The following is a 21508-nucleotide window of genomic DNA, read 5'->3' as shown; positions in this document are numbered from 1 at the left end:
TGTCCAGCCTCATCTTGAACGCCTCCAGTGTAGGAGAGCCCACCACCTCCCTAGGTAATTGGTTCCATTGTCGTATTGCTCTAATAGTCAGGAAGTTTCTCCTGATGTTCAGACGGAATCTGGCTTCCTGTAACTTGAGCCCATTATTCCGTGTCCCGCACTCTGGGATGATCAAGAAGAGATCCTGGCCTTCCTCTCTGTGACAACCTTTCAAGTACTTGAAGAGCATTATCATATCTCCCCTCAGTCTTCTCTTCTCAAGGCTAAACATGCCCAGTTCTTTCAGTCCCTCTTCATAGGGCTTTGTTTCCACTCCCCTGATCATCTTTGTTGCCCTCCTCTGAACCGTCTCCAGTTTGTCAGCATCCTTCTTAAAGAAGTGTGGTGCCCAGAAATGGACACAGTACTCCAGATGAGGCGTAACCAGTGCTGAGTAGAGGGGAACTAGTACTTCCCGGGATTTGGAAGCTATGCTGCTATTAATGCCGCCCAAAATAGCATTTGCCTTTTTTGCAGCCACATCACATTGTTGGCTCATATTCAGCTTGTGATTGACAACAATTCCAAGATCCTTCTCGCTTGTACTATTGTTGAGCCACGTATCCCCCATCTTGTAACTGTGCATTTTGTTTCTTTTTCCTAGGTGCAGAACTTGGCATTTATCCCTATTAAATGTCATTCTTTTGTTTTCTGCCCAGCGCTCCAGTCTATCCAGATCACTTTAAATTTTGTTTCTGTCTTCCAAAGTATTTGCTATCCTGCCCAATTTGGTGTCATCTGCAAATTTGATCAGCATTCCCTGCACCACCTCCTCCAAGTCATTAATAAAAATGTTGAAAAGCACATTTATTTTCAACGTTTCTCAAAGAGAATAGACAGTGGTTCTGAGAGTTCTTCTGCCAGTTCCTTTATTACTCTAGGATGCAGTTCATCTGGCCCTGGTGATTTGAACTCATTCAAAGGAATTAGGTGTTCCTTGACTATATGCCTATCAATCTCAAGCTACAATCCTGCCCCTTCAGCCTGTACTTCGCCTTTGCCAGGGGGGTTGTAGACCCTGTTTTGGGAGAAGACTCAGCCAAAGTAGGAATTGAGCACCTCTGCCTTTTCTTTGTCATCTGTTATCGTTTTGCCATCCTTATTTAATAGCTGAACAACCATTTCTTTCCTCTGCCTTTTACTATGCACGTAGCTGAAGAAAGCCTTTTCCTTGCTTTCAGCATCCCTCGCTAACCTCAGCTCGTTCTCAGCTTTAGCCTACCTGATGCCATCTCTGCAATTCTGTGCTATCTGCCTGTACTCTTCCTTTGTTGCTTGTCCTTCCTTCCACTTCCTATATGTGTCCTTTTTTTGTTTTGAGGTCATCTCTACGCTTTTTGTGAAGCCACATTGGCTTCTTCTGTTGTCTTCCACCTGTTTTTCTTGTTGGAATTGTTTGTAATTGTGCCTTGAGAATTTCCTTTTTTACAAGCTCCCACCCATCTTGGACTTCTTTTCTCGTTAGCGTCGCTTGCCATGGGACCTTACTGATCATTGTTCTGAGTTTATTAAAATCAGCTTTCCTAAAATCCAGGGTACGCGTTTGACTACACTCGGCTTTTGCTTCCCTTAGAACCAAGAACTCTAGTACAACATGGTCGCTTTCCCCCAGAGTTCCTGTAACTTAGTCTTTATCCACTAAGTCATCTCTGTTGGTTAGGATCAAGTCAAGGATAGCCGATCCTCTAATTCTTTCCTCTACTTTCTGTAGAAGGAAGTTATCCGCCACACAAGTCAGGAATTTCCTGGAGGGGCCATGTTTTGCAGAATTTGTCTCCCAACAAATATTGGGGAAATTGAAGTCCCCCATTACTACTACATCATGCTTCCTTAAAACATTGGCTATTTGCTTTTCAAAAGTTACATCCTCGTCTTCTCCTTGATTGGGTGGCTGGTAGTAGACTCCGACCACCATGTTCCGTTTATTCTTTGCTCCATTTATTTTGATCCAGATGCTCTTGATGGGGCTACCAAGCTCATTCTCCTGTATTTCTGTGCAGAGATACGTATTTTTCACATACAGTGCAACCCCACCTCCCTTTCTGTTCCTCCTGTTCTTTTTGAACAAGTTATATCCATCAATTGCTGTATTCCAGTCATGAGAGTCATCCCACCAAGTCTCAGTTATACCTATCAAGTCATAATTTCCCTCCTGTATTAAGAGTTCAAGTTCGTTCTGTTTGTTTCGCATACTCTGGGCATTAGTATATAGACATCGAAGACTATGTGCTTCATAGTCTGGCTTTCTTCCTACATGTGTCTGAAGACTATTATTGGGCGCTATCAGAGCTCTTCTCCCCATTGCAGTGCATGCGCCTACGTCCATTGTTACCCCCAACATTACATCTCCCTTCCCCGTAGGATTCAGTTTAAAGCCCTCCTGATGAAGTTCTTCATGCTGTGGCCACACACATTCTTCCCTTCCTTTGTGAGGTGCAACCCATCCCTTGCCAACAGCCCATCTTCCAGGAAGTATAGGCCGTGGTCCCAGAATCCAAATCTCTCTCGTTGGCACCACTTTCGTAGCCAGTCATTCACCCAGAGTATTTTTCGTTCCCTTTCTATCCCTCTTGTAACTACTGGAAGGATGGATGAGAAAACTATCTGGGCCCCAAAGTTCTTGAGTTTCCTTCCCAAAGCTTCAAAGTCTGATGTGATTTCTTCGTAGCTCCGCTTGGCAGTATCATGGATGAGAAGAAAGGGATTCCTGTCAGTGGGCTTCATGAGTGCAGGCAACCTTTCAGTCACGTCTCTAATCTGTCCTCCCGGGAGACAACATACCTGGCGAGTCCATGGGTCTTTGCAACATACTTGGGTCTCGATCCCACGCAGCAAGGAGTCTCCCACTACTACCACTCTTCTCTTCTTCTTTTTGTAGGTCTGGGTTTCATCGCCTCTGTTTGACTGACCTTCAGCCTCTTGCTCACTCTCATGTAGGTTCCCCTGTGATTCTTCCTCTGCAGGCTGTCCTCCAGTCTCATCCGCAAGTACCTGGAATCGGTTCCACTGCTCCACTGCTTCCACTGGTGCGGAGTGGCGTCTAGTTCTTCTTCTCCTAACTGTCACCCTTTTCCAAGGAGTCTCCTCTACTCCATTTTTCTTCACCTCAGCATTTCCCACTGCCTCATCTTGCTGTTGCTCTTCAAGCTTCTGGTCTTCCCTTTGATGCTGTAGTTCCCCCATTCTGTCCAAGAACTCTTCGTGTTCTCTTATTCTCCGGAGGGTCAACAGTCACTGCTCCAGTCCACTTACTTTTTCTTCCCGCAGCATGATCAACTTGCACTTGTTGCAGGTGTAGGCCATGTTGTTCTCAGGCAAGAAAACAAACATTGCACACACCTTGCAGGTCACCACCATTGGAGAGTCTTGTCCTTCCATAGCCTCTTTTCCCTTTTTGTGTCTAGCTTTGTGATTGTTCTAGACTAGCCTGTGCCTGCTCCTCTACTCAGTAGAGGTTAAAAGCAGAGTCCCACTGGTGTGGAAGTGTGTGTTACAAGACAAATAAATAAAAAAAAGTTAGTTAAAAATATACAATAAAATAAAATAAATGTTAGGGGCCTCCCCCTTGACCTCCCCTGCCAAACTCCCCTGGCCAAGTCCTGTTTGTTCCCCCTGTCCGCTTGCTCTGGTCGCTCGCTCTCTGGGAACTTGCTTGCTTCTGTAGTCCCTGGACCAGCTGGAGCAGCTTGCTCTGCTCTGCTCTGCTCTGCTCTGCTCTGCTGGGAGGCGGGAAACAGACTGAAGCTTCCCGCCCACTCAGTTGCTGGGAGTACTCAGGCCACACACACCCAATTCAGTTGGAGCTCTCAGAAGCACCTGGTGAGCTCACAGCCAATCAGAAGGATAAAGGGCAGCCCCCTGGGCTTCCTGCAGCCCACTTACCTCTTAGCCTCTGTCTCCTTTGTCTCTTCTACCACTGCAGCTCCCCTGGCCAACTCCTGTTTGCTCCCCCTGTTCGCTCGCTCTGGTCGCTCGCTCTCTGGGAGCTTGCTTGCTTCTGTAGTCCCTGGAGCAGCGTGCTCTGCTCTGCTCTGCTCTGCTCTACTCTGCTCAGCTGGGAGGTGGGAAACAACCTTAGGACACAATCTACAAAACCTGTGCTGATGAGGAAGAGACAGTTAAGACATACAGGTGAAATGTTAGAGAAAGATATATTTTGTTTGACAAATTACGCATACGTATTGTTAATCATACATTTAAACATATACAAAATATGCATTACTTACCCCTGGGACTGAACTGATGAAAACAGCCTGGGAAAGGAGAGCACAGGAGGGAAGGGCCAGTAATCTGTTGAACCTTGTTCTTGATTTGTACCAAATTGTATCAAATAATAAATAAGTGGGAAAATGCAACTAAATAGCAATTTTCATTGCATTTGGGGGATTCTTCTGGAGCTTAAGAAAAAAATGCCTTCCACATGGCCTGGAAGCATACCATTTCCCTACCCAAGCCTATGAAAATGATTTATGGACTTTTAAAAAGTTAAATGTTTCATTAAAAGCAAACGGACAAAAAAGTCAGTAAAGTTTAAAAGAGATGTAGCTTCATCTTTTATGTAACTATTTGTTTGAAAAATGTCTTAATGCTAATATAACAGAGAAAAATGCTGCAGGAGTTGTTCAGTCGTTAAGTCGTGTCTGACTCTTCATGACCCCATGGACCATAGCACGCCAGGCCTTCCTGTGCTCTGCTCTCTCCCGGCGTGTGCTCAAGTTCATATTCATTGCATCGGTGATGCTATCTAGCCATCTCATCCTCTGCCGTCCCCTTCTCCTTTTGCCTTCAATCTTTCCCAGCATCAGGGTCTTTTCCAGGGAGCTTTCTCTTCGCATTAGGTGGCCAAAATATTTGAGCTTCAGTTTCAGTATCTGTCCTTCCAATGACCAGTCAGGGTTGATTTCCTTTAGGATTGACGGATTTGACCTCCTTGCAGTCCAGGGGACTCATAAGAGTCCTCTCCAGCACCACAGTTTGAAAGCATCAACTCTTCGGCGCTCAGCCTTCCCTATAGTCCAGCTCTCACAGCCATACATTACTACTGGGAAAACCATAGCTTTGATTAGACAGAACTTTGTCGGCAAGGTGATGTCTCTGCTTCTTACTATGCTGTCTAGGTTTGCCATAGCTTTCCTCCCAAGGAGCAAGCGTCTTTTAATTTCATGGCTACAGTCACCGTCTGCGGTCATCTTGGAGCCCAAGAAAGTAAAATCTGTCACTGCTTCCATTTCTTCCCCTTCCATATGCCAGGATGTGATGGAGCCAGATGCCATGATCTTAGTTTTTTTAATGTTGAGTTTCAAACCAGCTTTTGCACTCTCCACTTTCACCCTCAACAAGAGGCTCTTTAGATCCTCTTCGCTTTCTGCCATTAGGGTGGTATCGTCTGCGTATCTGAGGTTGTTGATAATTCTCCTGGCAATCTTAATTCCAACCTGTGATTCATCCAACGCGGCATTTCTCATGATGTACTCTGCATATAAGTTAAATAAGCAGGGCGACAATATATAGCCTTGTTGTACTCCTTTCCCAATTTTGAACCAATCGGTTGTTCCATGTCTGGTTCTTACTGTTGCCTCTTGACCCTCGTACAGGTTTCTCAGGAGAAAGGTAAGGTGGTCTGGTACTCCCATCTCTTTAAGAATTTGCCACAGTTTGTTGTGATCCACACAATCAAAGGCTTTAGCGTAGTCAATGAAGCAGAAATAGACGTTTTTCTGGAATTCTCTTGTTTTCTCCATAAGCGATTTGATCTCTAGTTCCTCTGCCTCTTCGAAACTCAGCTTGGACTTCTGGTAGTTCTCGGTTCACGTACTGCTGAAGCCTAGCTTGTAGGATTTTGAGCATCACCTTGCTGGCATGTGAAATGAGCGCAATTGTACGGTAGTTTGAACACTCTTTGGCATTGCCCTTCTTTGGAATTGGAATGTAAACTGACCTTTTCCAGTCTTGTGGCCACTGTTGAGTGTTCCAAATTCGTTGGCATATTGAGTGCAGCACTTTAAGAGCATCATCTTTTAGGATTTTAAATAGCTCAGCTGGAATACTGTCATCTCCGCTAGCTTTGTTGTTAGTAATGCTTCCTAAGGCCCACTTGACTTCACTCTCGAGGATGTCCGGCTCAAGTTCAGTGACTGCACTATCATGGCTATCAGGGACATTCAGATCTTTCCTGTATAGTTCTTGTGTATTCTTTCCACCTCTTCTTAATCTCATCTGCTTCTGTTGGGTCCCTGCCTTCTTTGTCCTTTATCATGCCCATCTTTGCACAAAACGTTCCCTTGAGATCTCTGATTTTCTTGAAGAGATCTCTAGTCTTTCCCATTCTATTATTTTCCTTGATTTCTTTGCATTGTTCATTTAAGAAGGCCTTCTTGTCTCTCCTTGCTATTCTCTGGAACTCTGCATTCAGTTGGGTATATCTTCCCCTTTCTCTCTTGCTTTTCACTTCCCTTCTTTCCTCAGCTACTTGTAAAGCCTCATGAGACAGCCACTTTGCTTTCTTTCATTTCTTTTTCTTTGGGATGGATTGAGTTGCTGCCTCCTGAGCAATGTTATGGACCTCCGTCTATAGTTCCTCGGGCACTCTGTCTATCAGGTCTAATCCCTTAAATCTATTCCTCACCTCCACTGTATATTCATAAGGGATATGGTTGAGGTCATACCTGAATGGTTTAGTGGTTTTCCCTACATTCTTCAGTTTCAGCCGAAATTTTGCAAGAAGCAGCTCATGATCTGAGCCACAGTCAGCTCCAGGTCTTGTTTTTACTGACTGTATAGAGCGTCTCCATCTTTGGCTGCAAAGTACATAATCAATCTGATTTGGATATTGACCATCTGGTGATGTCCATGTGTAGAGTCGCCTCTTGTGCTGTTGGAAAAGAGTGTTTGCTATGATCAGCGTGTTCTCTTGGCAAAACTCTATTAGCCTTTGTCCTGCTTCATTTTGTACACCAAGGCCATGCCTGCCTGTTATCCCGGTGATTTCTTGACTTCCTACTTTAGCATTCCAATCCCCTATGATGAAGAGGACATCTTTTTTTGGTGTTAGTTCTAGAAGGTGTTGTAGGTCTTCATAGAACCGATCAACCTCAGCTTCTTCGGCCTCAGTGGTTGGGGCATAGACTTGAATTACTGTGATGTTGAATGGTTTGCCTTGGATTCATACTAAGATCATTCTATCGTTTTTGAGATTGTACCCCAGTACAGCTTTTCCCACCCGTTTGTTGACTATGAGTGCTACTCCATTTCTTCTAAGGGATTCTTGCCCACAGTAGTACATATGATGGTCACCTGAATTAAATTCACCCATGCTTGTCCATTTTAGTTCGCTGATTCCCAAGATGTCGATGTTTGGTCTTGGCATCTCACGTTTGACCACCTCCAGCTTACCTTGATTCATTGATCCAGGTTCCTAAACAATATTGTTCTTTACAGCATCGGACTTTCTTTTCACCACCAGACACATCCACAGCTGAGTGTCCTTTCGGCTTTGGCCCAGCCACTTCACTCTTTCTGGCGCTACTTGGAAATACCCTCTGCTCTTCCCCAGTAGTATATTGGACACCTCCCGACCTGAGGGGCTCATCTTCCGGCATCATATCTTTTAGCCTTGCGATACGTTCCATGGGGTTTTCTTGGCAAGAATACTGGAGTGGGTTGCCATTTCCTTCTCCAGTGGACCACATTTTGTCAGAACTCTCTGTCATGGCCTGTCCGTCTTGGGTGGCCCTGCACGCCATAGCTTATGGCTTCACTGAGTTATGCAAGCCCCTTCGCCACAACAAGGCAGTGATCCATGAAGGGGACTGCAGGAGACCTCTCTACATAATCAAAAGTCAACATCATGATGATGATGATGATGATGATGATGATTTAATCTTTGTTGAATTTCAAGGGTGGAGCATAATAGTACATTATTTCCTGGCATTGGAAGAGAAGTGTGCTAGTCACAACTGAAATAAAGTAGTGGTCACTGTGATCTAAAAGACATACATAGCTGCAACAACTCACAGTGGTGCACAGCTCACAGTAGCTACCTGTGTGGGGAAGGTTGGACAAGACTGTATATGTTAATATTATTTGTCGTAGCTTGTCTTCTACAATGCAAAATAGGGGCAAAACTACGTGTTACACACTAATGTAAATAAAATCTTGAGGGAAAGTTCTGCTAAGGAAATGGAACTTTGTGAATGGGATGGAAACCCGATCCTTTCTCCACCTGCTGCCTATCTGCTCCAAATTGCCTCCCCCAAGTTGCTCCCCTCATCCCACATGAGGATAAATAAGCAGGGTTTCCAATCATGTAGAGCCCTGCCAATGTGCAGACATGCATTTCAGTGCACTGAGGCAGTGCAGAAAGATCCCTTGACATATGAAGGGCTCAGAGGGGGAACACAGCAGAGGGTGCTCTTCACCAGGGATAGGCAACCTGTTGCCCTCCAAATGTTTTGGGCTACAACTCCCATCAGCCATAGCCAGCATGGCCAACAGTTAGGGATTGGGGGGTTTGTACTTCAAAACATCTGGAGGGCACCAGGTTGCCTACCCCTGCCCTATACCAAGTCAGGCCATTGGTCCATCTACTCCAGTATTGTCTACACTGACTTGCAATGGCTTTTTATGGGGTTTCCTAGCCCTAGCCAGAGATGTTGTGCATTGAACCTGGTATCTTTTGCATGCAAAGCATGCACCTGACCACTGAGCTGCAGCTCTTCTGTCTTGCTTTATGTTTTCAAACTAGGGCTTTCATACTGATGAATACTGTTTTCTAGTTTTTGAATTAAAAAGCGAAATAATTCACTAAGTAATCTGCATGGAATACATATTCTTATTCCTAGCATTTGTCTCATAATGTGTCTTCGGCCAGATCTACACCTTGTGTCATATCATTACTATCCCATCATGGTAACACTACATACTTCTTGCGCATTTATAGCTCATAGGATACACAATGACATTTGTTGCAGTATATTGGATAATGTGGAATAAAAAAGCAGGAAATAACACTACAGAAGCAGTATATCAAACATGTAATGTGCCCCAACAGTTATCAGTGCACTTCAGTATCACTATAAAGCAGTAGTGTAGATCTAGCCTTCCAAAGTAAAAGGTAAGGCATGCAGAGCCTTAGAATTAATGGGAATTGCATTAGGAGACAATGTATACATGCAGTATTTACTGAGGTACTCCATGATGCTGTAAGAGTGCTCTTACCCTGTTTGTTGTAGCCTACCTTTTCTCCAAGGAATTCATAGCAGTTTATATGAGGTGATCCCATGTTACTCTCAAAACATCCCTTGGGTTAGATAAGGCTGAGAAGTTGTGACTAGCCTTCAGTTCCCTACCAGGGGTGGCAGAAAAAAGATATCTAGATGTTTGGACTTCAACACCCAGCATTCCTGACCATTGGCTATGATGAAAGGGGCTTCTAAGAGTTGAAGTCCAAAATATCTGGAGATCTACCTTCTGCTCACTTGTGCCCTACACCACACTGAATGAACTCAGTTTTCACTGAGTTGCACTGATGATGGTGAGATGTTTATCATATAGCAGATACTTTTTTCAGTGAGCTTTACTGTATGTCTAATTTTGGACTTTCAGCTGATTCTACTAATTTGGAGTGTTTGTAAACATGTGAGTTGCAATGCTTGGGCGGTGAAGCTTCTTCACAGGTGCTGTAACTGATCTGATTTGTATACGACTTCTTGGCTCACCTTTGTTGGTCTGTTGTTTTACTTTTTATCATTATCTGTCCACCACATCATTTCCCCAGGGTGTCTTGGTGATGTCATGTTAATTTAGGATACATTTTATTTTTATTTATTTATTATTAAATTTATGAATCGCCCATCTGGCTGGTCACCCAGCCACTCTGGGCAATGTACAACATACAATAAAAACATTTTCTAAAATACCCTAACCCACCCCAAATGCCTGCCTGAACAACAACGTTTTTAATGCACGACGGAAGCTCATTAAAGAGGGGGCATGATGGAGTTCCCTAGGGAGGGAGTTCCACAGAGTGGGGGCCACCACAGAGAAGGCCCTCTCCCTCGTCCCCACCAGTCTAGCTGTCCTGGCTGATGGGACAGAGAGAAGGCCATCCGAGGCTGATCTTGTTAAGCGGCCTGTCTGGTGCTGCTGGAGGCGCTCCTTAAGATAGGCTGGGCCGGAACCATATAGGGTTTTAAAGGTCAAAATCAGCACCTTGAATTTGGCCCAGAAAACAACTGGTAACCAGTGCAACTCCTTCAGCACTGGAGTGATATGATCTCGCCGGGGGCTGCCTTTAATCAGGCGAGCCGCCGCATTCTATACCAGCTGCAGTTTCCGAACCGTCTTCAAGGGTAACCCCACGTAGAGCGCATTACAGTAGTCTAAACGAGAGGAGACCAGGGCATGTACTACCGATGGGAGCAGATGGTCGGGAAGGAAGGGGCGCAGCCGCCTTATCAGATGGAGTTGATACAGCACTGTCCGGCTCACAGCTGACACCTGAGCCTCCATGGACAGCTGGGAGTCCAAAATGACCCCCAGGCTGCGGACCTGGTCTTTCAAGGGTAGCCGTACCCCATTCAACACCAGGTCAGCATCCCCCAGCCTCCTCTTGTCTCCCACCAAAAGTACCTCGGTCTTGTCAGGGTTCAGCTTCAGCCTATTCCTCCCCATCCAGCCACTCACCGTCTCCAGACATTTGGACAGGGATTCTACGGCCAACCTTGGTGAAGATTTGAATGAGAGGTAGAGCTGCGTGTCATCCGCATATTGATGACACTGAACCCCAAACCTCCTGATGATAGCCCCTAGCGGCTTCACATAGATGTTAAATAGCATCGGGGAGAGGATGGAACCCTGTGGCACCCCACAAGTAAGTGGCCACGGGTCCGAAACCTCCTCTCCCAGTGCTACCTTCTGGTACCTGCCGGAGAGGAAGGACCAGAACCACAGTAATACAGTGTCCCCAATGCCCAACCCCTCCAGGCGGTCCAGGAGGATACCGTGGTCAACAGTATCGAAAGCCGCTGAGAGGTCGAGGAGAACAAGGAAGGAGCATTCACCCCTATCCAAAGCCCTCCTCATATCATCTACCAAGGCAACCAAGGCCGATTCTGTCCCATGCCCAGGCCTGAAGCCCAACTGAAATGGGTCTAGATAATCAGTTTCTTCCAAGTGTGCCTTCAACTGCACCGCCACCACCCGCTCAATCACCTTGCCCAAAAATGGCAGATTTGAGACTGGGCGAAAGTTGTTCAAAACTTGAGGATCCAAGGAGGGCTTCTTTAAGAGCGGTCTTATCACTGCCTCCTTGAGGGCTGATGGCATCACTCCCTCCTCAAGGGAGGCATTCACCACCGCCTTGATCCCCTCACCCAGTCTCTCTCTGCAGCTCATAATGAGCCAAGATGGGCAAGGATCAAGTAAGCAGGTGGTCGGCCGTACCGATGAAAGCACCTTGTCCACTTCATCAGGAGGAAGAAGCTGGAATCGATCCCACAAAACCAGTTTGCCACAGGCCGCCTCTTGCTCACTAACTGTATCCACAGCGTGCAGAGTAACACACCTAATCTGATCAATTTTATCTGCAAAGTGCCTTGCCAAGGCCTCACAGGAGGCCTTAGAATGCTCCAGTGGTTCCGGAGCCACAGGACCGACCAGGCTCCGGACCACTTGGAGCAGCCTCCTGGGACAGCACTCTGCAGACGCGATGGAGGCAGCATAATATTCCTTTCTTGCTGCCTTCACCGCCACGTGATATGCTGAAGATACAGCTCTAGCCCATGTCTGATCGTCTTTGGAGCGAGACTTCCGCCACCGGCGCTCTAACCGTCTCACCTCCTGTTTCAGAGCTCGTAACCGCGGATTGAACCATGGTGCAGTCCGAGCCCTGTTCAGGGGGAGAGGGCGTTTCGGAGCCACCTGATCTAATGCCCCAGTGATTGCAGCATTCCAGCCACCCACCAGGGTCTCGACCAAGTGGCCGTTGGCATGCCCCAGAGAATCCCCAAGCGCGTTCAGGAATCCATTTGGATCCATAAGACGCCTGGGGCGGACCATTTTAATGGGTCCTCCACCCCTGCAGAGGGGTTGTGGAACTGAGAAGTCCCAACGTCACCAGATAGTGATCTGACCATGACAAGGGGGTGGTGGATATACCCCCGACTTCCAGATCACTCCCCACTGCTCCAGAAACAAACACAAGGTCTAGTGCATGACAGGCTACATGGGTGGGCCCAGTTAGAATATGGTGCAGCTCCCAGGAGGCCATGGTCTCCATGAAGTCCCGAGGTGCTCCTGTGAGGATGGCCTCCGAATGTACGTTGAAGTCCCCCAACACCAGTAAGTTAGGGGACTGTACACGCACATCAGAGACCACCTCAAGCACCTCGGCCAGGGAGTCAGTCATGCAGCGGGGTGGACGGTACACGAGCAGAATCCTCAGACTGCCCTTCGGGCCCAACCTCCAGTACATGCACTCAGCAACCTTGGTCTCCCGGAGAGGGGGTCTGGTGAAGACCAAGGACTCCCGGTAGATAACAGCCACTCCCCCTCCCCGATCCCCAGCCCTCGGCTGCTGTGCATACGAAAATCCAGCTGGACACATGGCTGCAAGGGTTGGAGCAGCAGCCTCGGCCAGCCAGGTCTCCGTAATACATGCCAGGTCTGCACCCTCATCCAGGATCATGTCATGGATGAGGGAGGTTTTCTGGGTAACAGACCTGGCACTGCAGAGCAGCAAACGAAGGCCAGAAGATGGGGTCACGCCTCCCCCAGCCATCCTTTAGCTCTGGACAGGCCCGGAGCAGGGGACAGATACTACACATCTCTCCCTTGTTCCCCTTACCTGGCATGGCCTGCCTCTAGCGCTCCACCAGCGCCTGCTGCCCAGCCTCGGTATCTTCTGGCCCCCAATACTCCCCCCCCCCCGCTGCCTCCATCAGGTGGACACATGCCTCCTTGCTCCAGCCTATCAGGCAGGCTACCCACCCCTAAAACCACAACAAAATCCCCCAGGAAAAAGAAAACACACACACACAAAACAATTAAAAATCCCCTTAAAATAATGCCAGGCCGGAGTCCACAGGGAAGGCCAGGTGGTGGTGGTGGTGGTGGTGGTGGTGGTGGTGGCAGCAGCTGCAGCAGGCCCAGCAGCAGCAGGCGTGCCTCTTCCCCGGTGATGGTGGTGGCCTCTCCTGCAGGCCCTGGCTCTTCCAGGCCACCTCAGCCAGCCAGCTTATGTAGCCCCTCCAGGGAGGGCAGGTGGAGCAGCACAGCTGGCTAGGTACCTGGGGGCCTGGTCCTGCAGGGACTGGCGGTCTGGCAGGCAGAAGTCTCCAGGGAAGGCCTGGTGGTGGTGGCAGCGGTGGCAGCAGCAGGCCCAGCAACAGCAGGCCCAGCAGCAGCAGGCCCGCCTCTTCCCCGGGGGTGGTGGTAGCCTCTCCTGCAGGCCCTGGCTCTTGTGCTTGCACCATCTAAACAAAGGTGTAAGATGCACTCTAGGGTATTCTATAGCTCTCTTTCTTCTATTCAGTCCCTGCTGTCATTTGAATACAAGAGATCCAGCATGTAGTGTTTCCTTATGGGACACAAAATAAGTAAAATATCTTTTGTCAGACCAACTAGAGTTGCCATAGGTTTCACAGAACGTTTTGGCAGACAAAGCAGTTATTTTTCAGTTTTCTTTTATACTGCCAACAAACTTCAAAATGTACAGTATTAGACAGACATAGTTTTATAGCACTAGTGGAAAATACTGTGGATACATCACTGCAGTACAAGTATCCATTTTCATATTCATTGTTCATAATTTATGTGTAAGATCACTAAGGGGTTTCCCCTTGAATGCCTTTTTTTAATCTGGCTTTTAAAATGCTGTGCTTTCAAAGAGCTTGCTATAATTGCTCCATCTATGCCAAACTCCATTCTTACTTTGAGAGCCAACCAAATGTGATCACTGAACAGGGCCAACGTTTAAGTTATGACTCACATATTACTGAAGTTTAATGTTGATGGAAAATTGTTTGCAAGATTTTCTTGCTTCCCTCCCAGGAATAAATGCTACACCACCATCACAAGAGTTTGCTGGAAATGGAATTCTCTGCATCTGGAAGAAAAGTTTCAACCCATTTGTATAAGAAATTGAGTTTAAAGGTGCAATCCTATGCTTGTTTAGACAGAAAAAGGCCCTACAATTCCCAGCATTCCTTATCCAGCCATGCTGGCTGGGAGAATGCTGGGAGTTGTAGAACTTAGAAAAAAGCCCACAACTAAACATGCATAGGATTGTGTCCTGCACCAGAACTAGCAATATGTGTAGATTGTCACAACCCACAGCTACAACCCTAGATCCATTTCATATATTGTACTGCCACCATAGTTCCTGCCAGGAAGACAACCTAGATGGAATGTTTTCAATGTACAAATCCACTTGCGTGAAGCAACTCCTACGTGGTTTCAACCAATTTTATATAGGTCAGAAAACCCCATCTTCTTTAGGAGGTTCAGTGGTGTGATTAAATTGGCCTGAGTAAAAGGCCACTTAATCCAAATATCACTGGCTCGAGGGTTGGAGAGGGGGAGTTGCCGTGGTCTATAGGAATTTGATCCCCCTCTCTAGGCTTCCTACTCATTTGAGTGCAGATCTTGAGTGTTTGTACCTTGTGTTGGGTACCTGGGACAGATTAGGGATTCTGCTGGTGTACCGCCCACCCCACTACCCATCAGATTCCCTGCTTGAGCTGACAGAGGTGGTCTCGGACTTGGTGTTGAAGACCCATAGGATGATGGTCCTGGGCGATCTCAACTTCCATGCCAAGGCCGCGGTATCCAGGATAGCTCAGGACTTCATGGCTGCCATGACAACCATGGGGCTGTCCCAACATGTCATCAGCCCAACACATGTAAAAGGATACATGCTTGATCTGGTTTTCTTGACTGGGCAGGAGGATGGTGATCTGAAAGTGGAGGAATTAACATCTGTCCCTTTGTCATGGTCAGATCACTTCCTGCTGAGGTTTAGACTCACAGCAGCCTTTCCCCTCTGCAAGGGTGGGGGACCTATTAAAATGGTCTGCCCCTGGAGACTAATGGATTCAGATGGATTCCAGAGGGCTCTGGGGGATTTTCCTGCTGGTATGGCTGGTGCTCCTGTCGAAGCCCAGGTCGCTCTGTGGAATGCAGAGATGACTCGGACAGTTGACATGATCGCGCCCAAGCACCCTCTCCCTCTGAGCAGAGCCCGGCCAGCTCCTTGGTATACACCTGAGCTGAGGGCAATGAAGCAAGAGCGGAGACAGCTAGAATGCAGGTGGAGGAAAACTCGTGCCGAGTCTGACTGAACACAGGTTAGAGCTCATTGTAGAGCCTACTGTGTGGCAGTGAAGGTGGCAAAGAGACAGTTCTTTTTCACCAGCATTGCATCTTCTCAGTGTCGTCCAGTGGAGCTTTTCCGAGTGGTTTGCAGCCTGTTATAGTCTGGGCCAGGGAGAGAGACTTTGGAACCCTCAGTCGCACACTGTGACAAATTTGCATGGCACTTTGAAGATAAAGTTGCTCAGATTCATCATGAATTGGACACCATGATTAATGCAGTTCCATTAGTAGAGACGTTCAGAGCACTGTCTGGTCCAGTTTTATTGGATGAGTTTCAGTTATTGAGGCCTGAGGATGCAGACAAGGTGCTTGGCCAAGTCCGATCAACCACCTGTGTGCTTGACCCTTGCCCTTCATGGCTTATTACATCAAACAAGGGGGAGATGTCTGGCTGGGTCCAGGAGGCTGTAAATTCCTCCTTGAGAGAGGGAGTGGTGCCAGCCTCTTTAAAAGAGGCGGTAATCACATCACTCCTGAAAAAGCCTAACCTGGACCTGGAGGACATTAAAAATTATAGGTCAGTGGCCAACATCCCCTTCCTGGGCAAGGTGCTTGAGCGGGTGGTTGCGGGACAACCCCAGGCACTCTTGAATGAAACAGATTATCTAGATCCATTTCACTCAGGCTTCAGACCTGGTTTTGGAATGGAAACTGCGTTGGCCACCCTGTGGGTAACCTCTGCTGGGAGAGGGACAGTGGGAGTGCAGCCCTGTTGATTCTCCTGGACCTCTCAGCTGCTTTCGATACCATCAACAATGGTATCCTTCTGGATAGGTTGTCAGGGTTGGGAGTTGGAGGCACTGCACTGCAGTGGTTCTGCTCCTACTTGGATGGGCAATTCCAGAAGGTGTTGCTGGGGGATTATTTCTCTATGCCATGGCAATTATGCCATGGGATTCCACAGGGCTCTATTTTATCCCCCATGCTGTTTAACATCTACATGATATCGCTGGGGGAGGTTATCCAGAGGTGTGGGCTGAGGCATCATCAATATGCGGATGACACCCAGCTCTACCTCTCTTTCTCATCAAACCCAGGTGAGGCAGTGGCTGTTCTGAATCAGTGCCTGGGCATGGTAATGGACTGGATGAGGGCCAATAAACTGAAACTCAATCCAGACAAGATGGAGGTACTGTTAGTGGGTGGTTTGTCTGCCTGGCTAGGTGATATTCAACCTGTTCTGGAGGGGGTTGCACTCCCTCTACGATCAGGTTCGTAGTTTGGGGGTGCTCTTGGATCCAGAACTGTCATTTGAGGCACAGGTGAACTCAGTGGCTCAGAGCAGTTTTTATCAGCTTAGGCTGGTATACCAACTGCACCCTTATCTGGACAGAGATAGCCTAGCTACAGTTATCCATGCTCTGATAACTTCTCATCTGGATTACTGCAATGTGTTATATGTGGGGCTGCCTTTGAAAACAGTCCAGAAATGTCAGCTAGTCCAAAATAGGGCAGCAAGATTGTTAACAGGGACTGGCCAATGAGCTCATATTCTGCCAGTACTTTTCCAGCTGCACTGGCTGCCAGTCCTTCTGGTCCCAATTCAAACTGCTGGTATTAATATTCAAAGCCCTTAATGGCTTGGGGCCAGGTTATCTGAAGGATCGCCTCCTCTCATATTATGCCTGCCCAGACCCTAAGGTCATCCTCAGCAGTCTTTCTCCATGAGCCTCTGCCAAAGGATGTGAGGTGGGTGGCTACTAGGAAGAGGGCACCCCAGCTGTGGAATGAGCTCACTAGTGAGCTTCACCTGGCACTTACGTTGCATTCCTTCCAGTGCCCAGTGAAGACCTTTTTTTTCTCCCAGGCATTTTAGCATTTTAGCTGTCTAGTCTTTTAGCTTTGGTGTTTTAAAGCTGTATTTTAAATCTCTGCATTGCTGCTAGGTTTTATTGTGGTTGTATTGTTATATTGTGGTTTTTATGCTTTTATATTTTTTATTGTTTTACCCTGCACTTTTTGGTTTTAATTTTTGTGAACCGCCCAGAGAGCTTCAGCTATTGAGTGGTATAGAAATGAAATAAATAAAAGAAATATCAAACACTGGGAGAAGCACCAACATAGTTTGCCTTGTTGGAAACAACCATGATACCAGAGTAGTGTTTGAATCAAGCCTCAGACAGGATTCGGAGAACTGACTGTTCAAGAGTGTACAAGTGAGGTCTCATGAAGAATTTTCTTGGGTTGTGTATGTTGTTTTTCTTCCTTTTGTTCCATCTATCTATCCCCTTTTGCTACTATTGGGAATTTATCTTTCTGTTGATGTTAAGTATTCCTTTTCAATGTTTATTTACTTGTTTATGCTTATTTCTTTTGCATAGCTTCAGCAGTGTGGATATGTGCACTCCCAATGTTCTGATAATGTTCTCTATTATCCTTCTTATTTAAAAAAACAAAACCCACCCACTCCACCCCTCAAAACACACACACACCATGTCAGTTGTTTTGGTGATATGAAATAACAGTGTGATTCCTGTAGAATATAGTCCTGGAGGGTAGCTGAATGGAGTGTTCACTCCATTCATATTCTGCTCAGCCTTTCTTCCCACTCCCCATGTATTTTGAAGCGAGTGGAAATGCTCAGTTGTCCTGAGCACACGGCTGGAGCGAGATAGCTCAAAGGTCTGGTAAAACATTGAGGGCTTATATACTGGCTGTCCCTGTTTCAACAGTTTCAGCTGGGTCTTCTTCCTGAGCTACAGCTGGGACTTCTTCCTCCTGAGTAAACCCTGGGTTTTCTGGTGTCCAGGTTGGTGCTGCAGTGATGACTGTCAGTGTTCCACCTAGTCTGTTGCTGCTGGTGCTCTGGAGAGCCATGGGATAAGGGAAGAGAATCAGGAACCACATCAGGGGTCAAGGAGGTCTTTGGGACCTCAAGCAAGTCATTCCTGCCACAGGAGTCCTCAGGTTGCTCCACATCTTCTGTGGGAGCAAGTTGTGACGAGGTATCAAAATAATCTTCTTCCAAAAAGGTTTTCCCTGGGCTTGGGTTGGCTGGGAGCCTGACATCAGTTCACTCACATTCTACTCAGTATTACCTTCTCTCATACCACTCTCATTCCATCTACTAACCTGCCAATGTTTATCCTCAGAATCTTCCAAATGTGCATGCCCAGACAAATTATTTTCCTGAAAGGGCCTTATTTTTTATTTTACTTTTGTGGGGAATTCCCCAACAATGTGGGGATTCCCTCCCCTCTCAAATCCACAATTAATGTTTTTTTCATGTTTTCCCCCTCCTTAACTTGGCAGACTGTCTCACCCATCACTAGGGACCTGTCCCTTCCTTTCTATTTTGGCATCCATTGTACCCACATCCGGGATAGGAAAAGTGATATCCAATTGACTGCACTATTTAATACGTCCATAACAGAGATGCTCCCTTAAGAGGAAACATTCAGGTATTTGGATCCCTCACAATAAGTGAGTAACAGCTTCTCATTTATTGTATGGAAAGACCCTTGGTCTGAATATTTTGTGGATGATGTCTAATTTACCAAATGGCTAAAAATTGTTGTACTGGACAATTACATAACTTTAGAAAACAAAGCTTTTTAAAATGTTTGATTTACTGCCCAATTTTTTTTAACTGAGCAGTGCTAGCAATTGCACAGTATGGGACTTGCCAATAACTATGCGAGTGCAGTATTACACCAGTGCTGTAGAGAGACTACACAAACATAAGTATTTTAAGATTAGTAAATTAGCCTATTGTGAAGGTCCCTGAAAGCTGCCTGTCTAGTCCTGAATTTTTACCCACATTTATCCCCTCTTTGCCATCTTCTGTGGGTGGATGTTTATTTTGTTACATAGTGTTCTGCAGAATTTCTTATCTACTCTCACTGCTCTCTTCCTTGGGATGATGATCTAAATCAACCTAAATCAACCTTCCCAAACCTGGTACACTCCAGATGTGTTGGAGGGGAGTGATTGGAGTTACTGCTCAACACATCTGGAGGGCACCAGGTTGGGGAAGTCTGATTTACAGAAATGTGGAGATTTAAGAATAAACTGAAAACTTCTAGTGTAGTTTGGAGTGAACCATCCGTCCAAAATAAAAGAAGGAAGAATTTAACAGAAAGGGGAGGAGGAAGCTCACAGGGTGCTCCAGATTCCTAACCTAATTATGGTTTGAGTGCTCATTGGAAGGACAGATACTGAAGCTGAAGCTCAAATATTTTGGCCACCTAATGCGAAGAGAAAACTCCCTGGAAAAGACCCTGATGCTGGGAAAGATTGAAGGCAAAAGGAGAAGGGGACGGCAGAGGATGAGATGGCTAGATAGCATCACCGATGCAATGAATATGAACTTGAGCACACTCCGGGAGAGAGCGGAGGACAGGAAGGCCTGGCGTGCTATGGTCCACGGGGTCACGAAGAGTCGGACACGACTGAACGACTGAACAACAACAAAAATTGTGAAGCAGTACATAGCAACAACAGCAATATTATCGTCGTCGTTGTTGTTGTTAAAACTTATATCTCATGATTTTCCCTCAAAAGGAAATCAAAGTTGCTTACAACAATAAAATATACATACAATAAAACAAAATCCACAACACGTATTCAACAATTATCAGAAAATACCAACAACATAAAACCAAAAAAATCAACAAAAGAACAACTCATAAACCAAAACGTTGAAGTGAATGCACAGAAAAAGAAAAACAGTCTTGACCAGTCATAACGAAGATTAAGAGAAATTCAGCTGAAGGCCTTCCTAAACAACCAGGGTGGGAGTAGGCAACACTGTGCCCCTGGACACCTTTCTTAGCACCCAGCAAGGTGCCCTATCCTCCAAATTTAAAAACAACACATTTTCGTATCAGCAGCTGAGATTGCAGCAAAAGAAGTTTCTGTTTATTCTGAAAACTGTGATTTCAAAGGAGCTTAGACTACACCTCTACCTTATGCTCAGCCTTTTGGACAGGTTACTTATCCTTTGCCATGCCTCCCAAGGCAGCCATTTTGTGGTGATATCCAGGACAGTTTCTCAAATTACCAAATGTGACCATGGCCTAAAAAGGTTGCCTAACCCAGGGCTATGGTGTCCATCCACCTAAAACCATAAAGTGTTGGGGCTTAGCAAATCTCAGCTCAGAGGCCATTCCACAGGGTGAGTGCCACCAGTGAAAAGGCCCTATTCCTTTTTTGCCACCCTCCAGGCCTCAGTCAGCTGAGGAATCCAAAATAGGGCCTCAGATGATGAATGAAACATGTGGGGATGAAAGGGCAATGCTGAGAATCACACACACAAAATAAAGAAAAGGTCATATACTTGAAGGCTCTAATCACATTAAAATGTCTCTTCTTACCTTTTTAGTTTTGCAAGAATTGGAACAAACAGTAATTCCCAGCTATGGAGCAGTACCCAGCCAGCCAGCACTTCATATGCCAGAATGGGTAGGTACTATTTCACGTAACATTCACTTTGCTTTCTTATAAAATATGACAGTCCAGTCCAGAGCTTGGGGTGGAAGGGGAGGCACTTCAAGACCTGAAGTTAGCCCTGCCAGGAAAAAAATAGCTGGGGATAAATTTTATTTTGGGGAGGCCTCATATGGGTAGGAGAAAGGATCTCCATCTCCTCCCACTTACACTGGGCATTAAATCTCCTGATGCTTTATAGGGAATTAGTATGACCATCATTATGATATATGGGCCATGCCACGATACCATCTATTTTCCACCTCGCATCACTTTTTCTCATGTGAAGAAAAGGAAACTGCTTCATGACATGCCGGGTGCTTCCAGACAAAGCTTTTATTGTGATCAGAGATAACACTGGGGATTTCCCTGCGCACCACAGACAATGATAGGTAGACAGACAGACAGACAGAATCTGGAATGACTTTTAACACCACATTGCAGTTATTATCCTGCTTTTTCCAGGAGTTGTTAGTCTGTTGTTGTTAGTCTCTTGTGAATGAATCACTTGTCGTTCATAAAATTTTATGAGGGATCTAGATGACGTCATTTGCTGCTGGTAACCCTCCCATATTTTCCCTTCACTGCTTCTATAACTTTTCTTATGACAAAAAGAAAATCTGTTAAGGAGTGGAAAGTAGAATAGCTGCACAACACCTTCCAACAGGAG

General features: G+C 46.3%; 1 protein-coding gene across 1 annotated transcript in view; it reads left to right on the top strand.

The window, feature by feature from the left end:
• ANO6 (anoctamin 6) overlaps positions 1 to 21508 on the top strand; it is a 108525-nt gene that overhangs the window by 24964 nt on the left and 62053 nt on the right. The window contains exon 2 of the mRNA XM_084810660.1: positions 20735 to 20814. Within this exon, the coding sequence (XP_084666786.1) occupies positions 20735 to 20814 (80 nt within the window). The remainder of the gene's footprint in view (positions 1 to 20734; positions 20815 to 21508) is intronic.

This window comes from Heloderma suspectum, chromosome 7 (genome assembly GCF_057233095.1).
Source record: "Heloderma suspectum isolate Gila_16-S chromosome 7, 16-S_ref, whole genome shotgun sequence".
Classification (NCBI taxonomy): domain Eukaryota; kingdom Metazoa; phylum Chordata; class Lepidosauria; order Squamata; family Helodermatidae; genus Heloderma; species Heloderma suspectum.
Note: the sequence above shows the minus strand (reverse complement) of the source record. Positions and strands in the feature narration are given on the sequence as shown.